This window comes from Muntiacus reevesi, chromosome 4 (genome assembly GCF_963930625.1).
Source record: "Muntiacus reevesi chromosome 4, mMunRee1.1, whole genome shotgun sequence".
In the NCBI taxonomy this organism is placed as follows: domain Eukaryota; kingdom Metazoa; phylum Chordata; class Mammalia; order Artiodactyla; family Cervidae; genus Muntiacus; species Muntiacus reevesi.
Genome location: NC_089252.1, coordinates 47,613,928 through 47,636,345, shown reverse-complemented (window position 1 = coordinate 47,636,345; position 22,418 = coordinate 47,613,928). Strand labels below are relative to the sequence as shown.

The following is a 22,418-nucleotide window of genomic DNA, read 5'->3' as shown; positions in this document are numbered from 1 at the left end:
AGAAAGTTTTATTCAACCATCTCAATATGTACAGGAAACCAAGACCTGGAGAGATGAAGTCACTTGCCCGCAGCCACAAACTGTCAGGTAATGTTGTTTAGTAAATGTTTGTTTAGCGCCCTCTGTTGGAAAGCCCTGTTAAAGCGGGGACACCGCAGAGAAATAAGGGAAGTCGCTCAGTCATGACCAACTCTTTGCAACGCTATGGACTGTAGCCTACCAGGCTCCTCCGTCCCTGGGATTTTCCAGGCAAGAATACTGGAGTGGGTTGCCGTTTTCTTCTCCAGAGGATCTTCCCGACCCAGGGATCGAACTCAGGTCTCCCATAATGCAGGTTGACTTTTTACCCTCTGAGACAGGAATGAGAGGGACAAAAAAAACCCTCTTGGCCTTAGTAGTTTATATTCTAGTGGGAAGAGGGACAAATAAACAGGTAAAGTATATAATCCATGAGACAGACGTATGTGCTCAGAAGGAACATAAAGCCGCAAAGGAGCGTGTGAGAGAGGAGCTGTAAATACAATGAAAGGCGGTCCGAGAAGGCCTGAAGGACCAAATGACACGAGCAGAGACGGAGGTGAGGGGGAGGGCCACGTGGGTGGAGGACGAGGACCCTTCCCGGCGAGGCGCCGGCCAGTGTGGCGCTCCCGGGAGACTCACGCTGGGCGGCCCCAGGAGGAGCGCGGCGGCCATAGCGGCTGGAGCGGGAGTCGGTACCGCTGAGCTGAGGAGACCACGAAGGGCCTCGCAGGCCTTAATGCGGGTTCAGCCTTCGCTCTGTGAGAAATGCGGGGCGACTGGAGGGCTCTGAGCAGCGGAGGGAACGAATCACCTTCCTTCATGTGGAGAATAGGCAATAGTAGGCAAGAATTAACACAGAATCCAGTCAGGAAGCTTTGAGTTAATCCAAGGGAGACTTCTGGAACCAGGCTGGTAGCTTGTGAGAAGGGGTCAAAGTTTTGAAGGTAGAACCAAGAGAGTAAATGGCAGAGGTAGGACTAGAACCACGTTTCTGAAGCTTAAGTTTTCTTTCCTTTTTTTTTTTTTTTTTTAAATTTTTATTTTTGGCCGTGCTGGGTCTTCACTGCTGTGCAGAGGCTTCTCGTTGCAGTGGCTTCTCTTGTTGCAGCTACCGGGCTCTAAAGCATGCAGGCTTCAGTAGTTGTGGGTTTAGCTGCCCCGTGGCATGTACGATCTTTCCCGACCAGGGATCAAACCTGTGTCTTGGCAGGTGGATTCTTATGAACTGGACCACCAGGGACATCCCAGAAATGCCTTAGGTTTTCTTTCTGATGCACCCTGTTACTGAATTATTTTTTTAAGTTGAAGAGAATATCCCCAAGAAATAATTTCATTTCTGAGTCAAATAAGGATTACAGTTGTAATTTTTAGTATGCAGTTGAGGCATAGCTGACAGTCACTCTACCAAGAAACCTTTTGTCATTAGAATTGCCCACTTTGTCATGTTGACCCATTAGGACAAAGGGAATTTTAATTACTTGAGCTTTGGGAGTTGGTGCATTGATCTTAGATTTAAAATATTAGTTTGAAATTGCACTACAGTTGTAAAAAAGGTGGGCAAGTGGGCTCATCATTAAGTTAAACATACATTTGAAACAAACATCTGTCCACATTCATCACTTGTGGAGTAGATGACCTACATAAGATTATGTGAAAACACGGTTCATTAAAAGTGACATGTTTTCCAGATACCAAGCTTTATACACTGTGCATCATTTCTCCATGCAGAAGTTATTAACAGATGCCCAACACATTGCTTCATGTGTAAACATAATAATGTTTACATTCAGCATAACTCAAGAAATTTCATCTAATCCATCAAATTCAAACACCCAGTCTAGGCTCAGTGAGCAGTGCTAGGAAGCACGGATACAGGAACCCGAATTTCACAAGGATCACTAACAAGCCTTCCTTCCCAGCTTCAAGTCACCAGCCCACAAGTTCTGTGTTTTCATGTAATGTAATATCTAATCAGTGTTTGTTTCACAAGTATTCTAAATTTTATTAGGAATAAAAGGTTGACACATAAAATTAGAAAGAATGTTATAGTGGAATGCTATTCTATCAGATTGAACAATTATTAACACCTGGCCATGTATGCTCTATGTATTGATGTACCCAGTTATATTGATTGGCCATTTAAAAACATATTGTATTATCCCAAAATATCTCAGACACCCCTGCAGAAATAGGGATATTCTCCTACATAACCACAAGACTATTATCATACCTAAGAAAATAGATACTAGTTCTTTCACAGCATCCAATATACAACTTAAGTTTCCATACTGTCCCTATATCTTTTTCTTCAAAAGGAATCAAGGTTCATGGTTTATGTTAACTATAATCTTAGGTTCTCTTAACCTAGAACTGGATCCCTTTATTTTTTTCTATTATTGACTTCTTTTTATGAAACCAGGTTACTTATATCTGGATTTGTCTGATTATTTCTTCATGATGACTTTTAACTTGTTTCTCTATCCCTTGTGCTTCCTATAAAAATGATAGAACTAAAGTCTTCCATGAGATTTGAGTTGAATGTTCTTGACAGTATTTCATAGGCAGTGCTGTCTATTTCATATCGTGTCACATTAGGAGGCAGATAGTGTCAGGATGTCCCATTATTGGTGACGCAAGGTTTAAGGCTGTTTTCATTATCTCTCATTGTATGATAAATTATGCAAAAATGTAGTGTATTTAAACTACTATAATCATTTATTTTTCATGATTTCTGCAGGTCCTGAATTCAGAGCACAACAGGGACAAGCTATCTCCATTCCTGGATGTCTGGGACTTCAGCAAGAACACTTTAAGGCTGGGGGCTGGAATAATTTGCTCACGTGACTGGTAGTCAGTGGCAGTTAATGTGATCTCTCCATGTAGTCTGGGTTTTCTTGCAACAGGGTGACAGGGTTCCAAAGGCAAGCATCCCAAGGAAGAGGCCAGACGGAATTCACTCTCTTTAATAGCTAGCTTGGAAATCAGGCAGTGACATTCCTCTCAAATTTTATTGGCTGAAGCAGTTACAAATATATCTCCAGATTCAGAGAGAGGGAACAAAGCTCCTGCTTCCTGCTGGAAAAGTGTTGACATCACACTGAAAAAGCGCATGGAATGGAGTATGGAATTCTCCCATCATCCATCCATTCTGGAAAATACAACCTGCCACAAGGAGTGACAGTCAGATCTCTTCATTTAAAGTTACATTTCCCCTTTGTAACTAGAACGTAGGACAGACACAAGATCCACATCCAGACATTCAAACTGGATGAGGCCAATTTGAGGGGACACCGACACAGTTAAGAAATGTAAAAGGGGATAACGTATTCTCAGGAGAGGTGAAAAGGGACAAGGGGTCCTTAGGACAGGTAAAACAAGACCAAGGTGGCGATCTAGTGTGAACACTTTTAGCTAGCCCGTGTTACCTGGGAAAAACGTTTCAATTTACAAATAACCTACTTTTCCAGCACACAGAACCTATAAAGGAACAGATTAAAGATTTCATCACATAAAAATTCGTAAATCACAAAATTTACAAACAGCTCATGACCCTTGATAGCATCAAAACAACCCAATCAACAAATGGGCAGAAGACCTAAATAGACATTTTTCCAAAGAAGACACACAGATGGCCAAGAGGCACATGAAAAGATGTTCAACATTGCTAATCATTAGAGAAATGCAAATCAAAACGAGATTGTCACCTTCAGCCAGAAAGAATGGCCATTATCAAAAATCCACAAACAATAAATACTGCAGAGGGTATGGAGAAAAGGGAACCCTCTTATAGTGTTGGTGGGAATGTAAATTGGTACAACCACTATGGAGAATAGTATGCGTGTGTGCTAAGTTGCTTCAGTCCTGTCCAACTCTTTGAGACCCCATGGACTGTAGCCAGCCAGGCTCCTCCGTCCATGGGATTCTCCAGGCAAGAATATTGGAGTGGGTTGCAATTCCCTTCTCCAGGGGATCTTCCTGACCCAGGGATTGAACCTGTGTCTGTAATGTCTCCTGCACTGGCAGGCAGGTTCTTTACCACTAGTACCCCCTGGGAAGCCTGGAGAATAGTATGGAGGCTCCTTAAAAAAACTAAAAATAGAATGAAATGCTTTTTTCAGCAACATGAATGGACCTAGAGATTGTCATACTGAGTGAAGTCAGACACAGGAGAAATATCATATGGCATCTTTTATATGTGGAATTTAAAAAGAAATATCAATGAACTTATATAACAGAAAGAGACTCAAAAACTTAAGAGAATGAACTTATCGTTGCTGGGGGGAAGAATGGAGGGGATAGTTAGGGAGTTTTGGATGGACATGTACACACTGCTGTATTTAAAATGGATAACCAATAAGGACCTACTGTACAGCACATGGAACTCTGCTCAATGTTGTGTGGCAGCCTGGATGGAAGGGGAGTTTGGGGGAGAATGGATACCTGTATATGTATGGCTGAGTCTCTTTGCTGTTCATGTGAATCTATCACAACACTGTTTGGTAATTGGCTATGTATGTATGTATTAGTCGCTCAGTCATATCTGACTCTTTGTGACCCCCATGGACTGTAGCCTGCCAGGATCCTCTGTCCATGGGATTCTCCGGGCAATACAGGAGTGGGTAGCCATTCCCTTCTCCAGAGGATCTTCCCGACCCAGGGATCAAACCTGGGTCTCCCGCATTGCAGATGGATTCTTTACCATCTGAGCCACCAAGGAAGCCTGTTAATTGGCTATATCCCAAAACAAAATAAAATGTTTTAAAAAATGCGTATCTCAACAAAGAAGACAGAGTGAGGTCTTGGATCACTATTGTGAACCCTTCTCCTACCTAGGACTCACCAGGCTGGTAGAACTAGGAGGTGGTAAACTGGGCATCAGGCTTGTGGAATTTAGCTGGAGACAGTCAGCTGGAATTTGTTCCCCTCTAGGCTGTGGGACCTGCTGCAGAAAGCTGTGACATGAGGTTCAGGGCATAAAGTTCTAGGAGGGCCATGCTACAGGGACACTGGACAGGACGGGTGCTTCTGGGCTGTAAGCTACTGATGCTACTGCAGAAGACGGGGGGCAAAGAAAGGGCAAGGAACGGGTCTGAGGGCAAAGAGGCCAGAACCACAAAGTCCTTTCAAAACTGGATTTTAACAAAATGTTACTTTCAAAAGTAAGTAAGTAGAACAAGCCTGTCATTTTGCTTGAAAATGATGTTCTAATCACTCAGTTGTATCCGACTCTTTGTGACCCCATGGACTGCAGCCCAGCCTTCCCTGTCCATCACCAACTTCTGGAGCTTGCTCAAACTCATGTCCATGGAGTCGGTGATGCCATCCAACCATCTCATCCTCTGTCGTCCCCTTCTCCTCCTGCCTTCACTCTTTCCCAGCATCAGGGTCTTCTCCAGTGAGTCACTTCTTTGCATCAGGTGGCAATATTGGAGCTTCAGCTTCAATATCAGCCCGTCCAATGAATATTCAGAACTGATTTCCTTTAGGATGGACTGGTTGGATCTCCTTGCAGTTCAAGGGACTCTCAAGTCTTTTCCAACACCACGGTTCAAAAGCATCAATTTTTCGGTACTCAGCTTTCTTTATAGTCCAACTCTCACATACATCATGACTACTGGAAAAACCATAGCTTTGACTAGATAAGTTTTACGACCAACCTAGACAGAGACATTACTTTCCCAACAAAGGTCCGTGTAGTCAAAATTAAACATACCTGCATTTAAATTAGGGAGAAAAAAAGAATAACAATAAATAAGCAGTGCCCATAACGTATTCTGGGGTCATCACAGTGAGTGTTAACCAGGCCACTTTTTTCTTAGCTGCAAGGATCAGCCTGCCAAGCAGATGGCACAGACATAGGCTGTGAGGATTAACTGGCCACAGGGCACCCATATTAAACATCATTTCTGGGTGTGTCTATAAGCGTGTTTCAAGATGAGATGAGCACTGGATCGGTGGACTCGATGAAACAGACTGCCCTCCCCGTGGGGGTGGGCGTCTGCCCATCCATCCAGGAAGGACCCGAGTAGAACAAAAGGTGGAGGAAGGAGGGAAGAATGTGTTCTTTTATTTTCCTGCCTCACTGCTGAGCTGCAATTTCTCATTTCATCTGCTCTGACCTGGCTTCCCTGGTTCTCAGGCTGTCACACTCAGACTGAATCACATCACTGGCTTTCCGGGCCTCCAGCTAGCAGACAGCAGATCTGGGGGCCCCCCAGCCTCCATGATCACATGAGCCAATTCCTCATGATAAATCTCCACTAGAGATAGATGGATAGAGAGATAGATACAGATACAGACACAGATAGCTCAGTTGGTAAAGAATCTGCCTGCAATACAGGAGACCCCGGTTCTATTCCGTGGTTGAGAAGATCCGCTGGAGAAGGAATAAGCTACCCACTCCAGTATTAAGGGCTTCCCTGATAGCTCAGTTGGTAAAGAATCCACCTGCAATGCAGGAGACCCTGATTCAGTTCCTGGGTCGGAAAGATCTGCTGGAGAAAGGATAGGCTACCCACACCAGTATTCTTGGGCTTCCCTTGTGGCTCAGCTGGTAAAGAATCCAGCTGCAATGTGGGAGACCTGGGTTCGATTCCTGGGTTGGGAAGATCCCCTGGGGAAGGGAAAGGCTACCCATTCCAGTATTCTGGCCTGGAGAATTCCATGAACTGTATAGTCCATGGGGTCACAAAGAGTCAGAAACGACTGAGCGACTTTCACTTCACTTCACATAGACAGATAGATATCCTGTTGATTCAGTTAGTCTAGAGAACCCTAAGACACAGATTACACTAACAGTCTCCCCAAGTGTGGAAGTAAAACTCCATTAAATTCTTACAATCCAACCACCCATTTTCTGTGACCACTATCAATCTGCTCACACATCTTATTTTATCATCTTTTTCATCTCAATATACTTTTATTACACTTTCATTACAGGTTGATGTTTACAGACTGATTTACACTGAATGCATTTCAAGTAAGCTGTTCCTTAACCACATGTGGGAAAGCAGAAAACCACATGGATGAAAGTGAACAAAGTGAAAGCTTCTCAGCTATGTCCGACTCTTTGCAACCCCATGGACTATACAGTCCATGGAATTCTCCAGGCCAGAATACTGGAATGGGTAGCCTTTCCCTTCTCCAGGGGATCTTCCCAACCCAGGGATCAATGGGCTGCCCCTCAAATCCAACTTCTGACTATAGTCTGAAATATCATCAATCTATAGGGTGGAACTGAGACACTAATGACCTTTAATTCCAAAGAGCCTGGCTATCCTTGATCTTCTCTTCTTGAACTTTGGCTTTTATCTGCATCTCTCTTACTGGGACTGGCAGCAACACAAAAACTAAATACGAACATTTCTTAGTTCCACTGTATGCCCAGAACAGAGGCTCACGTGGTAGGTGATTAAGTACTTACTGTAAAGTAGCAGATTTTAAAATATACATGTTTTATTTTTAGAAGAAACAAAAAAAGAAAATGAAAAAGCTAAAAAAAATTATATATTAAAAAATTACATGTAAGGAAACTATAGGAACAGCCTCTAAACCCTGTTAGCTGGTTCAAAAGCTCACAAGGACTTTACATTATAACATATCGGGTAAGCCCTTTCCCTCGGACCTCTGATAGCCTCCGGCAGTGTCGTAAAATATTCAGTATCACATGAAACCTCTTGTCGACTTTCAAAGCTGTGAACTCCTTTATGTCAGCTTCCACTACAAAATAATGACCTGAAAGTAAAGATATTAGTGCTAATTTTTATTAGGACAACTTTCAAGATGAGTCTTTACATTATGTCTTTACATAGTCATTACATTATGACTATGAATGGCATTAATGATTTTGACTACCATCATTCAACCAAAATGAGAACTGGTATTCTTGCTAAAATAATCATTATTCTTTCAACTGAAGTTGCATAATGTTTACTGTAGCATTTCAGCAGTGTAGCCTTGCTTATTTTGTCACTGGCTATCTGCTGGTATCTTTTGAACAATTCACTTTTCAAGAAGCAATATGGTAGTGGTTAAGAGAATGTAACCCAGAAACCCACAGCTTTATCACTTGATCACCTAACTGATTGACCTGGGGCAAGTAACTGAAGTCCTCCTAGTCTGTAAAATAGGAATAATAATAGTACTTATAAGGATGAGTACATAAATATGAGTACTCATCCTTATGGATGAGTGATGCTGTGAGGATGCTATGAGGACTAAAGCCCTTAGCACACTCTCTGCCACATGGTAAGTGTTATCTAAGCATCACCAACTGTTATTACTAGCCTAATTCTGAAAACACTGGATATCATTCCATAAGAGAGTTCAACGGAGTATTTCTGAGGCTTGGCACTACAGAAATCTTAGACTAGATAATTCTTTTTCTGTCGGAGCTGCCTTGCGCACTATAGGGGGCTTCAGCAGCACCCTTGGTCTCTACTCTCCAGGTACCAGGAGCACCCCCAACCCCAGGTGTAACCATCAAAACTGTCTCCAGAGATGGCAGAATATTCTCTGGTGGGAAAACTGCCCCTGGTTGAGAACTACCTCTCTAGAGTTAGAATTTTCTGGAATTAGTTTTGTTTCTCATGATTTAGTTACACTCCAAACAGCTGACACGTACACACACACACATATATATATATACTCTCATTTTACCTTTGGTTTCCTTCGTTTCTTCGTCAATAAATCTGTGATAGAGATTTCTGGTCACAGAATTCATAGACTTTTTTGGCTGATGTAGGATCTTATATTTACTAATAACTGCCTTGTTGATTTCTCTAATAACGTCATTAATGTGACAATAGGTTAAGCGGGATTTCATGTACCTGTAAAAAAAGAAAATGATTAATTTTTTAAAAGAATCATCATACAAAATTGTTTTCTTTGAAGAAAAATATTTACATATGGTGACTTTATACAGTCAAGCTACTTTATACAAGCTACCAGCACTCTTTGGAAAAAAATTTTATAGCAACTTCCAAATAAACCAGATGTGTCTCAACCACTGAAAAATTTCTGGATGCAGAAATCTCTATCCCTGCTCCTTACAGAATTACTATAACAATTTAACAATTTAAATTAACAATTTAATCCCAAACTCTGATTCCAATGGATTAATTCCAATATACCAGTTTATTTAAATATTTTAAAATGTTTGTAAGCAAGAGGAAGAAAAATTTTAGTGTTAATAAATTATTTAACTCATACCACTTCAGTTTTCTGCAGAAACAGATCTGCTCAGAGAAATAAAGGGGTGGGGGGGAAAGGGAGGAGGAAGGGAAAATGACAAAGAAGACAACAGAGATGAAGAGCCGACAAAGAAGAATTGATGGTGGAGGGGCTGCAAAGGGATCAGAGGGCCCGGAAGTTAAGCTGCACAGCTGCCTGGCAGAGAAGGATGGACAGCCTCACTCGTTTCATGCTCAAATGGCCTTAAGTACTGTCTGAAAGTGAATGTGAAAGTCACTCAGTCACTTTGTGACCTCACGGACTATAGCCCACAAGGATACTCTGTCCATGGAATTCTCCAGGCAAGAATATTGGAGTGAATAGCCATTCCATTCTCCAGGGCATCGTCCCAACCCAGGGATTGAACCCAGGTCTCCTGCATTGCAGGTGGATTTTTTACCATCTAAGCCACCAGGGAAGCCGTAAGAATACTGGGGTCCTGCTTCAAAGGATCTTCCCGTCCCAGGGGTTGAACTTGCATCTCCTGTGTCTCCGGCACTGGCAGGTAGATTAAGCGTTGTCTCTTTGACTCTAAAGCCCATCCTTCCAACTCAGTCTCCCTCCTGTCTGTGCTCCCAGTCACCAGTCTTCTTGTTGTTGCTCAGTCACTGAGTCCTGTCTGACTCTTACGACCCCATGGACTGTAGCATGCCAGTCTCTTGGAGTTTGCTTCATTATCTCTTGGAGTTTGCTCAAACTCAAGTCCATTGAGTCAGTGATGCCAATCACAGTCTTAAAATATAAGAATAGGAGACCTTCGATTTTGAGTGGTCTGTATACACCCAAAACAAAGTTTTCATGATCTGCTTTCCTTTTCCCGTCAACAGATCGTGGATTCACTACACTAAACTCTGACCTTCCCCTCTGCTCCAAGGGGCAGTTTTCTAATTGAAAGTTTCTTAATATAAAATAATGTATAAATGTTTAAAGAAAAATATTCATATTGACCAAAACCATTCATTTTCATTATTCTCTTTTCTAAATTCATTTTCTCCACTCATTTTTTTAACCACAATTTCCACAAACAGTTGATGCCACAGCTCAATACAATGAAATTCCTTTAAACTAGCAGTCCCCAATCTTTTTGCCACCAGGGAGCAGTTTCATGGAAGACAATTTTTCCACAGACTGGGTTGGACCGGGGGGCGGGAATGATTTGGGGATGATTCAAGTGCAATACATTCATTGTGCACTTTATTTCTATTATTATTACGTCAGCTCCACCTCAGATCATCAGGCATTAGATCCTGGAGATTGGGACCCCTGCTTTAAACAGTGTGAACTATCCTCTAACTTCCTCAAAACAAGTGCCAGTGTTTTCCACTTTAAATTGCACCTCAGTATCAACTTTTTAAAGATAAATGAATCAAAGTCCCATGCTTGGAACACATTCTTCTTATCCTAACCTTCCAACTTCTCTCATTCGTTAAATAATCTCTTAGTTTAAAAATGAATACTCTACCGTGACTATTCCAATATCCTCCCTAGAAGGAAGCATTTTCTTTTATCTGTGTATTTACTTGGCTGCACCAGCTCTTAGCTGCAGCAGGCGGACCTTCATTGCGTCATGTGGGATCTTTGGCTGTGGTACGCAGACTTTGTAGTTGTGGCACGTGGGTTCAGTAGTCGTGGCACACAGGCTTGGTTGCTTTGAGGTGTGTCGGACCGCAGTTCCCCCATCAGGGTTGAACCCGCATCCCCTGCACGGCAAGGTGGACTCTTAACCACCGAACCATCAGGGAAGTCCCCAAGAAAGCATAAGACCTTTCTGCTGCACTTCCTCACGGCCATTTGTTCCTGGCAACAACAGCAATTTAGGAAACCAAATAGCTTCAAACAATTTTAATCACATAAAGCTGTCAACAAAGGAAATGACTGAGTGGCCAAAACAAAAAAACTAAAATGTCAGTCTTATTCTGAGTCTCAGATTTGTGAAACTGCCATGTATTTTTCAAGGGGCAACTATGTATAAGAAAAGATGCTCAACATCCTATGTCATCAGGAAACTGAAAATTAAAACAATGAGGTACATTATACTGACGAGAACAGCTAAAATAGAAAACAGTGGACAAAACTAAATGCAGGCAAGGATATGGAGCAACAGAACTCTTGTTCTGCTGGGAATGCAAAATGGTACAGCCACTTAGGGAAGACAGCTTCAGAGTTTCTTACAAAGCTAAACAGTTTTACCATATGGTCCAGCCGTCACACTCCTAGGTATTTACCCAAGTGAGCTGAAAACGTGTCCACACAAAAACCTGCACGGGAACGTTTACAGCAGCTTTAGTCATAATTGCCCTGAACTGGATGTAACCAAAATGTTGCTCCACAGATGAGTGGATAAACAAACTACTACATCTACACAATGGAATATTAGTCAGCGATAAAAAGAAATGAGCTATCAAGTCACAAAAAGACACTAGAGAAATCTTAAATGTGTATTACTAAGTGAAAGAAGCCAGTCCAAAAAGGCGACAGTGTATGATTCCAACTGTATGACATTCTGGAAAAGGGAAAACTATAGAGACAATAAAAAGATGAGTAGCTGCCAGGGTCTCAGCAGGAGAGATGAAAGCGGGGAGCACAGGGTATTTTTAGGGCAGTGAAACTATTCTGTATGATATCATAACGGTGGAGACATGACATTACACATCTGACAAAATCCATAGACTACACAACACAAAGAGTGAACCCTACTGCAAACTACAGACTTTAGTTAATATCTAGTTAATAGTATCTAGACTGGTTTATCAATAGTAACTAATTTACCACACTAATGCAAGATGTCAGTAATAAGGGAAACTGTTTTCAGTTATAAAAACACTGTCCAATCTGCTCAATTTTTCTGTAAACCTAAAAAAATAAAAATCTGGATGGACAACTCTCAGGCAAGTAAGATAACCATGCTCTTTGCCCCAGGGAATCTCCTCCTAGGACTCTATCTCAAGGAAATAATAATAATAAAGGAATTAGAAAATAGACCTGCGCAAAAGAAATTTCACTGTTCCATTCTTCATAACAACACAGTCAACCCAAACATTTGATAAAGTCACACTTAAATAGCTTATAGAGTAGTCACACCATAAAATATTATACAACTATTAACATCTAAGTTTTCAATGATAGTTAATGATGGAAAAATGCTCATGACAAAAAAAAAGTAAATTACATTCATAGCATAACTATACTGCTGTAATAACAATCAGAAACAACTTGTTATGTAGGTGAAATTAAAAATACAGAAGGAAATACTCTATCTTGTCTGAGTGGTAGAATTACAGATGAGTTATCAGTCTCACAGCAAACACTAACAACATGCATTATTTGTATAAGAAAATAAAAAGAAATGCAACAATATAAAGCCAAGATGTGAAGTTAAGCCCTGGAATTATGAGTTTAAAAACACAGATTTCCATAATTGGTTCCCCATTAACGTCTTCTATGAAGAGCAATGGAGTCCTTATTGAGGGGAGGCATCTTGTCCCATTCACCCCTGTATTCTTCTCCTCAGTGACCCAGAGCCCAGAATACAGCAGACTCAAACAAGTGTGTGGCACAAGTTAATGAGCAAATGGAAACCAAACAGAGCTCTCCCTGTGCTAATTTCCAAATCTATACAACACACTCCCCCTCTTTAAAACTGTAGCAAAACTGAGGATACTTCTAAAATGTAATTGGATAAAAAAATCTGTATCATAAAATGACCCTGAGAGGACTCAGCAACAAACTGATCCACTTCTAGATCTATGACTAGGTTTTACATCTAAATAAAAAACAAAATTTTAAGCATCTTCCACTAAAGATTCCTGCAGTATAATGTAAAACTATTTTAGAGAAGATCAATACTGGAACACAGCATGTTACAAATAATATATTTAAGGTTTATGACAATCATGTATGCGGATTACTAAAGAGCTGAATGTTAAAATTTATCTCAAATACTTACGCAGGAATGCCATTAAACTCATCAGAAGTTATAAATGGCATTTCTTTAATACTTCTTTGTTCTTTGGGAGGCTTCTTTGCGGGTGCAGGTTCCTCAACTTTAACCGGTTCTTCAGGGTCTAGATCTGAGCCATTAACACTACAGAATAGACGCACAGCGTACAAGCAATTGTCAGAATTCTGTAGCATAGTAAGAGGCTTTGCAACTGAAAATGACCAGTATTAAGCACATGATCTTATAATTTTTCCATCTTGTTATAATTTTATAGGCAAGATTTTTGTTTTCTACCCCTACTGCTAATGCTTATGAAGATTTGAATAATGAAGGGATTTCTCCAGTGGTCCAGTGGTTAAGACTTCAAAAGCTTCAAATGAAGGGGCACGGTTTCAATCCCTGCTCAGGGAACTAGGATCCCACATGCCCCATGGTGCAGCCAAAAAAAAAGTTCTTTTTTGAATAGTGGAGAGAACACTGAAAAATTAAGTTCCAAAATCTTCAGTAACATAATTATTTATACACCCAAAACATGGTGCAAATAATACACGTACCAAACATCTTCATCTGTTATCTCACTGGCTCCTCAAAGTCAGTATGTGTGAAGCTGAATTTAACCTCTAAACAACTTCTCTTTCTGATTTCCCTATTTCTGGATGTGGAAACATCAATCATCTTATATTTCTTTCTAATTTACCTCATTGGTTGCTAATATCAGTCCCACCTGCTGCAGACCCATTTCAGTTGCCAGCAATGAACGTGGGTACCCTAGGGTCAGTCCTGCTCCATTTTTCGGTGTGGGTGAGAAGCCTAATACAGCTCCTTCTGCATTAGCAAACAGAGTCCAGAAATAGGCTATAGCTTCTAGGCTGTTTAACTGCCAGGGAAGGAAGAAATCCCTGTGCCAGCAGCAAGTCAGGTTGGCTTGACTTCTCCAAATAGAAAAGGGGATACAGGAAAGAAATGATCCAACCCAGTAGTATCCAAAGAGAATCCCAAGGACAGGGAGGTGAGACCCCAAGGTGACAGCTGAGTAGTAGACACAGACAGTGAGGCCTGATGGAGGCAGTGTGAGGAGGAGACGACCGCATGACAGGCTGAGAAGATGAAGATGCCCAATGCCTGTAGCTTCATCCTTACATGAATCCTGACCTGAGGCTCCACAGTGAGCCTGGTTGAGTCTTACCTGTACTTGCCTGTTCTCAGGCTGCCCTGCTGTGTGTATCAGCTAAAAATAACCTTTTCTACCTACACAAAGGTTCTGCTGTGACCTGGCCCTGAAAGCTGAGGTTAGGCCTTAGTGAGTTTAGAAGAAAATCCCCCCTCTACTCCTTGGGCCATATTCTTGCTGGGTGTCCAATGGCCAACCCAACAGACCTGGCAGATATCACAAGATGACCTTTGTTCCTCCATTCATTCATGACCCTGCCCACTAATTTTCTCTTCCTTTTTTTTTTTTGCCGCACCGCTCAGCTTGTGGGGTCTTAGTTCCCTGACCAGGGATTGAACCTGATCCATGGCAGTGAAAGCACTAAGTCCTAACCACTGGACTGCCAAGGAACTCCCTAATTTTCTCTTCTTGGAGGGAAATTCCAAGGTACCCTGGCACGCCAGGGACTCTGTTGAGCTTATTTCCTGGAGACCTTCAAATATCAGCAGCAACATGGCTCTTTTCCTACACAGCAAGATTTGTGCTTTCCTTTTAGTTTTCAAATTTAAGCAGTATATTGTTTGTGGAAACATATACGTAAAACTGTGATTATCACAAATGCCAGGATGATTATGTCTTTGATAGAAAGAGGATCTGCAACAGAAGAAGTGTTGTAGGTACTGGCAGTGTCCTATTTCTTAATCTAACTGGTAGATTCACTGATGTTTATTATTCTCCTTTAATTTGCACTAATAATACTTCAATTACTTTTCTGTATATATGATTCATTTCAAAAGTTAAAATAGTTAAGTTAGTCATGGTATACAAGGGGAGCCCCTTTTAGAAATACAATTTTATAAATCAACTATACATCAATAAAATTTAAAAAAGAAATACAATTTTGGTGGCAGAGGACTGGAGAGATGGCAGTGGAGAAATACTGGAAAGAGGAAACACAAGTAACTCCCAAACCATAAAGACAAAAGATGATGAAAGATCTCATGGAGCCAGACAATGAGAGGGAGGGCAGAGGCAGACAAAACCCTGCAGAGGCCAAGGGGCTACAAGACAGAGAGAGAAGTTGAAGATGCCAGTGTCCTGTCTAGGTGATGGGTAGGTAACAAGGAGATGGCCAGTTTAGCCTCACATACGCAAGCAAACCTGGAGGACAGCACAGCTCACCCGTGAGACTCCCAGCAAGCAGTTCAAACAGCTGAACCAGAGGCCATGTCAAGGCTGGAGTTGGACATGAGAGCATTAATAATGGTGTTAAGTAACAGTGTCTTAGGAGACACTTGTAACTTAAAGGAGGGCAGAGAAAAAGGGGGCAGCCTGGTCAAAGATGTAGGATGACAACTAAGAAAGCCCAGTGGTAGTGCAGACAGCATCCTTTCAAAAAGATGAGCAGCAAAATAAAATCAGAAAAGAATCAGGGCTGAAGAGGTAATTGTTTGTACCTCTTTGTGACCTTCAAGCAATCATTTTCACAAGTATGATAGTAATTAACAGCCAAAAGCTAAGTTTTAGGGGCTTCAGGAGAAAGGGCAGGCAGGAACATCTACTAGCAGTGAACAGAGAGGCAGGACAGGAGTTTCCGGGTAAAAATAGAGCTAAGCCTTTGTTCCTTGAGCTATTTTTAAGATAGAAGGCGCATTAAGTTTATTTTTACCCTAAGGCAGGGTTTCTCAAGGGTCAGGAGAGATTTTCCACCCCCTCAATGTCTGAAGGCATTTTTCATTGTCACCAGGGGGTGGAGGGTGCGGGTGGGAGGAGGGTACAGGAGAGCTCAATTGGAAGAGAGCAGGGATGCTGCTAAATATGCTATTTTTACAAAAAAGATCTGACCTCACATGTCAACAAAGCCAATGTTAACAAACTCTGCACTGAGGGACTGATCCTTGGGAAAGAGGCAGCACATTTTCCACAGCGACAGTGGGATAAGAAAACTGGTAAAGATGGGGGAAAGATTATTTCTCATCTAAGTCCAAAAAAACAAAACAACACTGGATAATCACTAACAAAACTACAAGTATATCTAAAAGCAAAAAGATCTAAAATGCTTGTTTTAATAGTTTTATAAATCCAGAGACTAAAAATAATTATAAAGACACTTACAAATTCTGGGTAACTGTTACTTGAGGCAAATGGGGAGGGATGTTTTCTTTAAGATGCTCCAAATCTTTATAATCTTCTTCGAGAGATTCAAAGAGTTCCTTTAAAAAAAAAAAAAAAAAGAAAAAAAGGTCACACATAAGCATCTGTCCTGCCTGTGTGTGTTTTAACATGTTAAAAAGAGCAGGAAAGACTGACTACAGTTACAATGAGGCTGAGTGTTCAGTGAGCAGAAGGGGTCAAAAAGCACTGAACTCTGCAATATTTAAAAGGAGCCCTTTGGTTTCTAGAGCTGACTTGGGATGGTGATACATTATTTTTCTCTACTGGATTTGTTCAGAGAACAATTGCTAGAATAACATTACAAGTCCTTCTAAAATACTTCAACCTTGGGAAGCAATTAAAAAGTATATGAAAGATTTATGTTTGTCATTCTGGTAAAAGTGCTTTTGTTGACTTAGCAAGCATTCCCCAGCACCAAATGATAATACATTCCTGGAATGCAAGCACGAGATATTGCTTAGGAAGGCTTTTGTATATTCTGGCTTAATGAAAATTTCTACTTGATCATAACTGCCTTCATTTTGTGTTGTCTTTATTTAACTTTCCCAAGAATTTGAGGTTATGAACTCAAGGAAATTTAATAAGAAAAAATACTCTGTACCTTTGGATCCCTGTCATCTGATTTTCGGTCATCATGTGAACAAAAATTCCAAATAGGCTTTAATCCTGAGTTGGACCTTCTCTAAACCCACACCTAACCCTGGGCATTACTGGGCAAGGTAGAAATGAAACCATTATTGGTTTCTGTTTTGAATTTGTATGACATCTTTCTTTTAAAGACCTGGATGATGTTCAGAGATACTGATCTTAATTCAACCAACAGCAGGATAGGCATAATCATGTTCAGTCCTACAGCTGAAAAATCTTTATAGACACTGAGGATTATAAGGCTTGAAAAGGACTATGGAGGCAACCTTGTTCAATCCCACTGAACATGTCAGTGGCTCTAAGAGCACGAGGTAATTATGGTACAGACTCATTTCCCATCCTATCAGAAGCATTTTTATTAGGTGAAGGCTTATTCAGAACAAAACGTGCATATGAATGAGGCTCAAGTGGATTTTTTTACCTGAGAATCCTTACATTACAATCTGTAGAAATAGAAAAGAAATGCAGAATAGAAGGGACCCAAGAAATACTTCAGTATGACCCATTACTTTTCAATTAAGGGCACTAAGACTCAAAGAGGAAAAATGACTTTCTTAGGGTGGCAGGACGAGCTGGGAGAGCCATGGTGGCAAACCATGTCTCCTCAACCCAGGGCAGGCAATCCTGCACACCACACTCCCAGGAGATCATTTATTTAAATTAAGCTTCCCAAGAATTGTTTAGGAAATATTCCCTCTTTAGTAAATAAATTGGCTACCAGCATGGAGAAAGAAATATCTCTGGGACTCTGGAGTCCTTTACACTGGGAAAATAAAATGCAAATAGTACTCTTTACTGTTAATAATCATGGTTAACAACATTATAAACATAAAGAATCCTTAAGAATTTTCTGGTGATTAGGTGTTTATATTAACTGCCTTTTTTGTTTTGTTTCATCACTAGAAAAACCATTACCTTGAGGGAGCTGTTGGTTTGTTCTTGATACTGAATTTCCAATTCCAATTTGTTTAGAAGTTCATTTACTACAATGATCTCATCTCCTATTTTATTTAAAATGGTCTTCAAGGTAGGTTCTTGCCCTATTAATAAACAAAAGATAAAATGGAAACTAAAAATACAGAAAACCATAAAACCTACATGTAGCCAATGGAACTCTTGGAACAGAGCTTTACCATAAAGGGACACTGAGGGTGAAGAACTATGTTTCAGCCCCTGGGACTTGTCTCCATGAATAATCTTAAGAACTCGTTACTAAGTAATATGAAAAAAAAGGAAGGAGGAGGTAAATTCAAAGTATCCCCTGAATCTTCTGTTTTTGGAAAATTCTTCCACTATAATAAAGCACTTTGAAATGCTAGATAAAATAAACACCCTTTTGCATGCATAGTTGAGCTCTTAGGAGAAAAAAGGTAAATCTCCAAGGGTTTCAATTTGAAGAAAGAATTACAGACCAGGCAGGATGTATGAGCTGATGCTGCGGTAGCCCTAATGAGGGGGGTGGGGGGGCGCGCAGAACGGGGACTTGAGGTGCAGAGAAATGCTGGAGAGAGGAGGCTGTCAACCTCAGTAACCTAATATATTTGGGGGGATAAGAGTCATGGCTTTGGGACTGCAAAGCACAGGATGCTGGAAGTGAGAATCCCAAAGGAGGCCAGGACCCTCTTCATGGGATATACCCTGTGAATGTGCAAACCTGAAAATTGTCATCAATGGCCAGGAAGATGACCTTCCATTCTGGATTGGCCTGCAAGTGTCTGGGGGAGGCAGGGTAAAGTTGCCTGCTCTCAAGTTCCCAACCCCACCGCTGGGCCCCTCTCTCCAGCTTCACAGATACAAGGATGGGAAAACCAGAGAACCTTCCTCCCTGGAAATAAAAGAAGAAAAAAAAAAAAAAGAATTTTTCAGGGCACCTCAAAAGCACAAAAGGGAAAACCATCCTCATAACCAAATATTTTCCATCTTCTCTTCTAACAACCAAATCATGAAATACGCATAAGTGAAAACGAAATTTGACCACATCTGTAGATTACAGATGCAGAGTGAAACGGCTAGAGGTTCCAGGCCTGCAGTCAGAGACACCAGCACTTGCCCTCAGAGGATGACTGAGAAGCAGGAAAGTACATATAAGAGGGTGGGCACTCTGCTTGCAACCTAGTAAAGCACTCAGTAAAGGCAAACTGTTACGCATCGACATTCTAATAAAGCACTGGGGACTGCATGTGACAGCTAAAAGAAATAAAAAATAAATGAGAGTATTGATGTCTCTGCTGAGACTAATTTCAGGGGGTGAAACAGTTAGTTGGATATACTGGTATCTCAAATAACCTAATCACCTAAATTTTCGGGCCTTGTTTGCTGATTTGCAGTAAAATAAGTTCACTGAGTAAATTCACTACTTTTGATAGTAGTGATGTAGGAAATTACAGCAGCCAAAGTGGTAAACGTATTACTGGGCTTTCCTGAATCAGCTACGGAACCGAAAAGACAAATTATTCTCCCCACGTACAAATGACAGTTACCCAGCGTACAGTAACCTAAGAGGCCAGACTGCTTCTGCCAGGCCTCATGCTTCAGTGGGGCCATTTGAATTCAAGGTTTGATAGTTTTATAATCTCTAAAGTTATATTTATCCAAAAGTAATCATGCTCTCAGAAAGAAAATCTAAAGAAGACTACTTATTAAAGATTTAAATGTCCTTTTTAGATTATTCAATAAAAATGGCATAGAAATACAGAAGTAGTATACTGGGAATCAGGACACAAAAGCTGTAGTCCCAACTGACCATAGATAAGCGGGAGGACCTGGGCAAGTCGCCTGACTTCTGAGCCTCGGTTTCCTCATATGAGACCGGAGGCTACAGAAGAACCCACAGTTGCTTCAGCTTTAACTTTCTACAGAATACATAGCCACCAACTGTAAACTGGATGAGTCTCTTTATTAGTGGTTCTCGACAAGGGATGGAGACTATCCAAGTCTCAGAAAGACAGGTATAATTTGAAAGGACATTCCAACAGTATAATTTAATTTTTAAAAATTATCCGTTCAAAATACAAACTACAATAAAAGTTCAACAGGATCTCCCCTGCAGATGGAATTCTGCCTATCAGTAAATCTTAAGTTCTCCTAGATAAGGCTGCAGAGCAAATCATTTCTGTAAACACTATTTTTCCAGGATTCCCTATTTGTCTGCACTTCTACTGCAGCACTTCAAACTATTTTGAAGATGGTCACAACCTCCAAGTTTCTGGATGCTTAAAAAATTGATTTCATTTTCAATTAGTTGTTTCCTAGTGATATATATTGATAATATGGATAAGCTTCCTTATCAAAGCAGTCTGCAAGATGAGTTATGGGCTACTTCTATCTCTGTGGGTGTTTTCCACTTCTGGCTTTTTCCTTATCTTTTATTATCTCTGCTTAGCTCTAGAATCAGGAACTCAACGTAACCTTCAAATCTTACTACTCAGCCTTGTGTCTCAGAAAAACATATACAAATAAATAAATATATGTAATTAGTAGCTAGTTCATTGTTCAATGTAATTTACATTTTAGTATCCTCTGCAATATTCAAAATATGGATAGCAGATTGCCTTAAAAATCACTATTCAAACCTGAAAATTACCTTTCTAAGATACATTCACTTATCCAGGCATAAGATATCAAAGTGGAACAATAATCAAAATGTATTTTGAATGTACAAAGTCAGTGGAATCTGTTTTACTTACCACAATTTCTCAATGACAGAGTTTTTTTAATATTGCCAATCTTTTCATTAATATGAGAGCATAACTGTTCCAGATCTGAGGCCATCCTTTTAGCCTCTGAAGAAAAAAAATATAAACACATTTACAAAACAAAAAACAAATTTCTGTTCACTTTCAAAATCCAATGGTAAATATCCAGTCAGTCACATCTCCTGGAAAACAAAGTACAAAAACTATGAGCAGTATCTTTCAATTCTACAAAATTCAGTTTCTAACCAAGGAGATCAAACCAGTCAATCCTAAAGGGAATCAATCCTAAATATTCATTGGAGGGACTGATGCTGAAGTTCCCATACTTTGGCTACCTGATGCGGAGAGCCGACTCACTGGAAAAGACCCTGATGCTGGGAAAGATTGAAGGCAGGAGAAGGAGATGACAGAGGATGAGATGGTTGGATGGCATCACTGACTCAATGGACATGAGTTTGAGCAAACTCCGGGGGATAGTAAGGACAGGGAAGCCTGGCATGCTGCTGTCCATGGGGCCCCAAAGAGTCAGACACGACTTAGTGACGGAACAACCACCACCAGTGTCCAGTAATGACCTGTCTTAGAGCTTTCTCTAGTCAGTGCATCCCAAAGCAAGGTTCAGAAGACAAGACTGTCATTTCCTCAGAGATTGAGGGGAACAAATGTTCTATTTATACATAAAGACAACATCAGTATTTGCTTTGAAAACTTTAATACCCGAGAATCTTAAGGAAAAACACAGGACGTTCAAAGAAGCGGGTCCAGGGAAGCATTTCTCCTATGCTGTGGGGACGGGGGCTTTATTACTGGGGTCGGTAAGGAGGCGATCCCAGGACGAGGAAATGGCAACCCCCTCCAGGATTCTTGCCGGGAAAATCCCATGGACAGAGAAGCCTGGCTCCTCTATGGGGTCGCAAAGAGTCGGCCACGACTGAGCACAGCAAAGCCCACAAGGAGGCGGAAGGAGGGAAAGGAAAGAAATCAGGTACTGTTCGTTCACTCCAAGGGAGGTGAAAGAAAGTGAAGTCGCTCAGTCGTGTCCGACTCTCTGCGACCCCATGGACTATATATTATAGCCCACCAGGCTCCTCCGTCCATGGGATTCTCCAGGAAGGAATACTGGCGTGTTCTTTTCCAGGGGATCTTCCCGACCCAGGGATCTAACCCGGGTCTACCTGCATTGAGGGCAGACGCTTTACCCTCTGAGCCAGCAGGGAAGCCCGAGGGTAGGTGAGAAGGTCTATATAAAGCCTCCACTCCAGCTTACGCGGCTAAGGCCCGCTGCTCATCCCGGCCCGCACCGCCCCGGCCCCCCGCCCCGCCTAAACAATGCCCGCTTCCGAAGGGGGGAATCTTCAACACCAGACTCTAACCTCGTGCGGGTCCGGGAGCAAAGGGCCCACTCTGTGGGGTCGCGAGGCGCCGAGACACCGCCCCCTCCCCCACCCAATCTCGGTCGGAAGCGTAGGATCTCGAGACCTGGCTCCGGGAGCGAAATTCAAACTGCCCGCCGGTACTCGGCGCCGCGCAGGCGCACAGCCGTACTCCCAGAAGGCTG

At 41.4% G+C, this 22,418-nt stretch overlaps 1 protein-coding gene across 6 annotated transcripts; it reads right to left on the bottom strand.

The window, feature by feature from the left end:
* Positions 1 to 7,458: 7,458 nt before the first annotated feature.
* Positions 7,459 to 22,408, bottom strand: SKA1 (spindle and kinetochore associated complex subunit 1). Of its 6 annotated transcripts, none has more exons than XM_065932738.1 (7): positions 22,340 to 22,408; positions 20,852 to 20,947; positions 18,081 to 18,205; positions 16,458 to 16,555; positions 13,199 to 13,336; positions 8,680 to 8,849; positions 7,459 to 7,755 (listed from the first exon to the last, which is right to left on the bottom strand). In XM_065932738.1, the coding sequence occupies exons 2-7, from the start codon at positions 20,934 to 20,936 to the stop codon at positions 7,607 to 7,609; spliced, it is 765 nt and encodes a 254-aa protein (XP_065788810.1). In that variant the 5' UTR covers positions 20,937 to 20,947; positions 22,340 to 22,408; the 3' UTR covers positions 7,459 to 7,606. The 6 variants fall into 6 exon arrangements, with proteins under 6 accessions (XP_065788810.1, XP_065788807.1, XP_065788806.1 ...); XM_065932735.1 differs by having other exon boundaries at positions 20,852 to 21,042; positions 22,340 to 22,392; XM_065932734.1 differs by having other exon boundaries at positions 20,852 to 21,042; positions 22,234 to 22,361.
* Between the last annotated feature and the right edge of the window lie 10 nt (positions 22,409 to 22,418).

What these genes read in the sequence shown, in the direction of transcription:
- SKA1 (XM_065932735.1), bottom strand. Translation starts at nt 20,972, where the DNA reads ATGTGTTTATATTTTTTTTCTTCAGAGGCTAAAAGGATGGCCTCAGAT. An exon ending in TCTGTCATTGAGAAATTGTG is followed by an intron (nt 18,206 to 20,851) that starts GTAAGTAAAACA and finishes GTTTATTAATAG; the next exon opens with GGCAAGAACCTACCTTGAAG. An exon ending in AAACCAACAGCTCCCTCAAG is followed by an intron (nt 16,556 to 18,080) that starts GTAATGGTTTTT and finishes TTTTTTTTAAAG; the next exon opens with GAACTCTTTGAATCTCTCGA.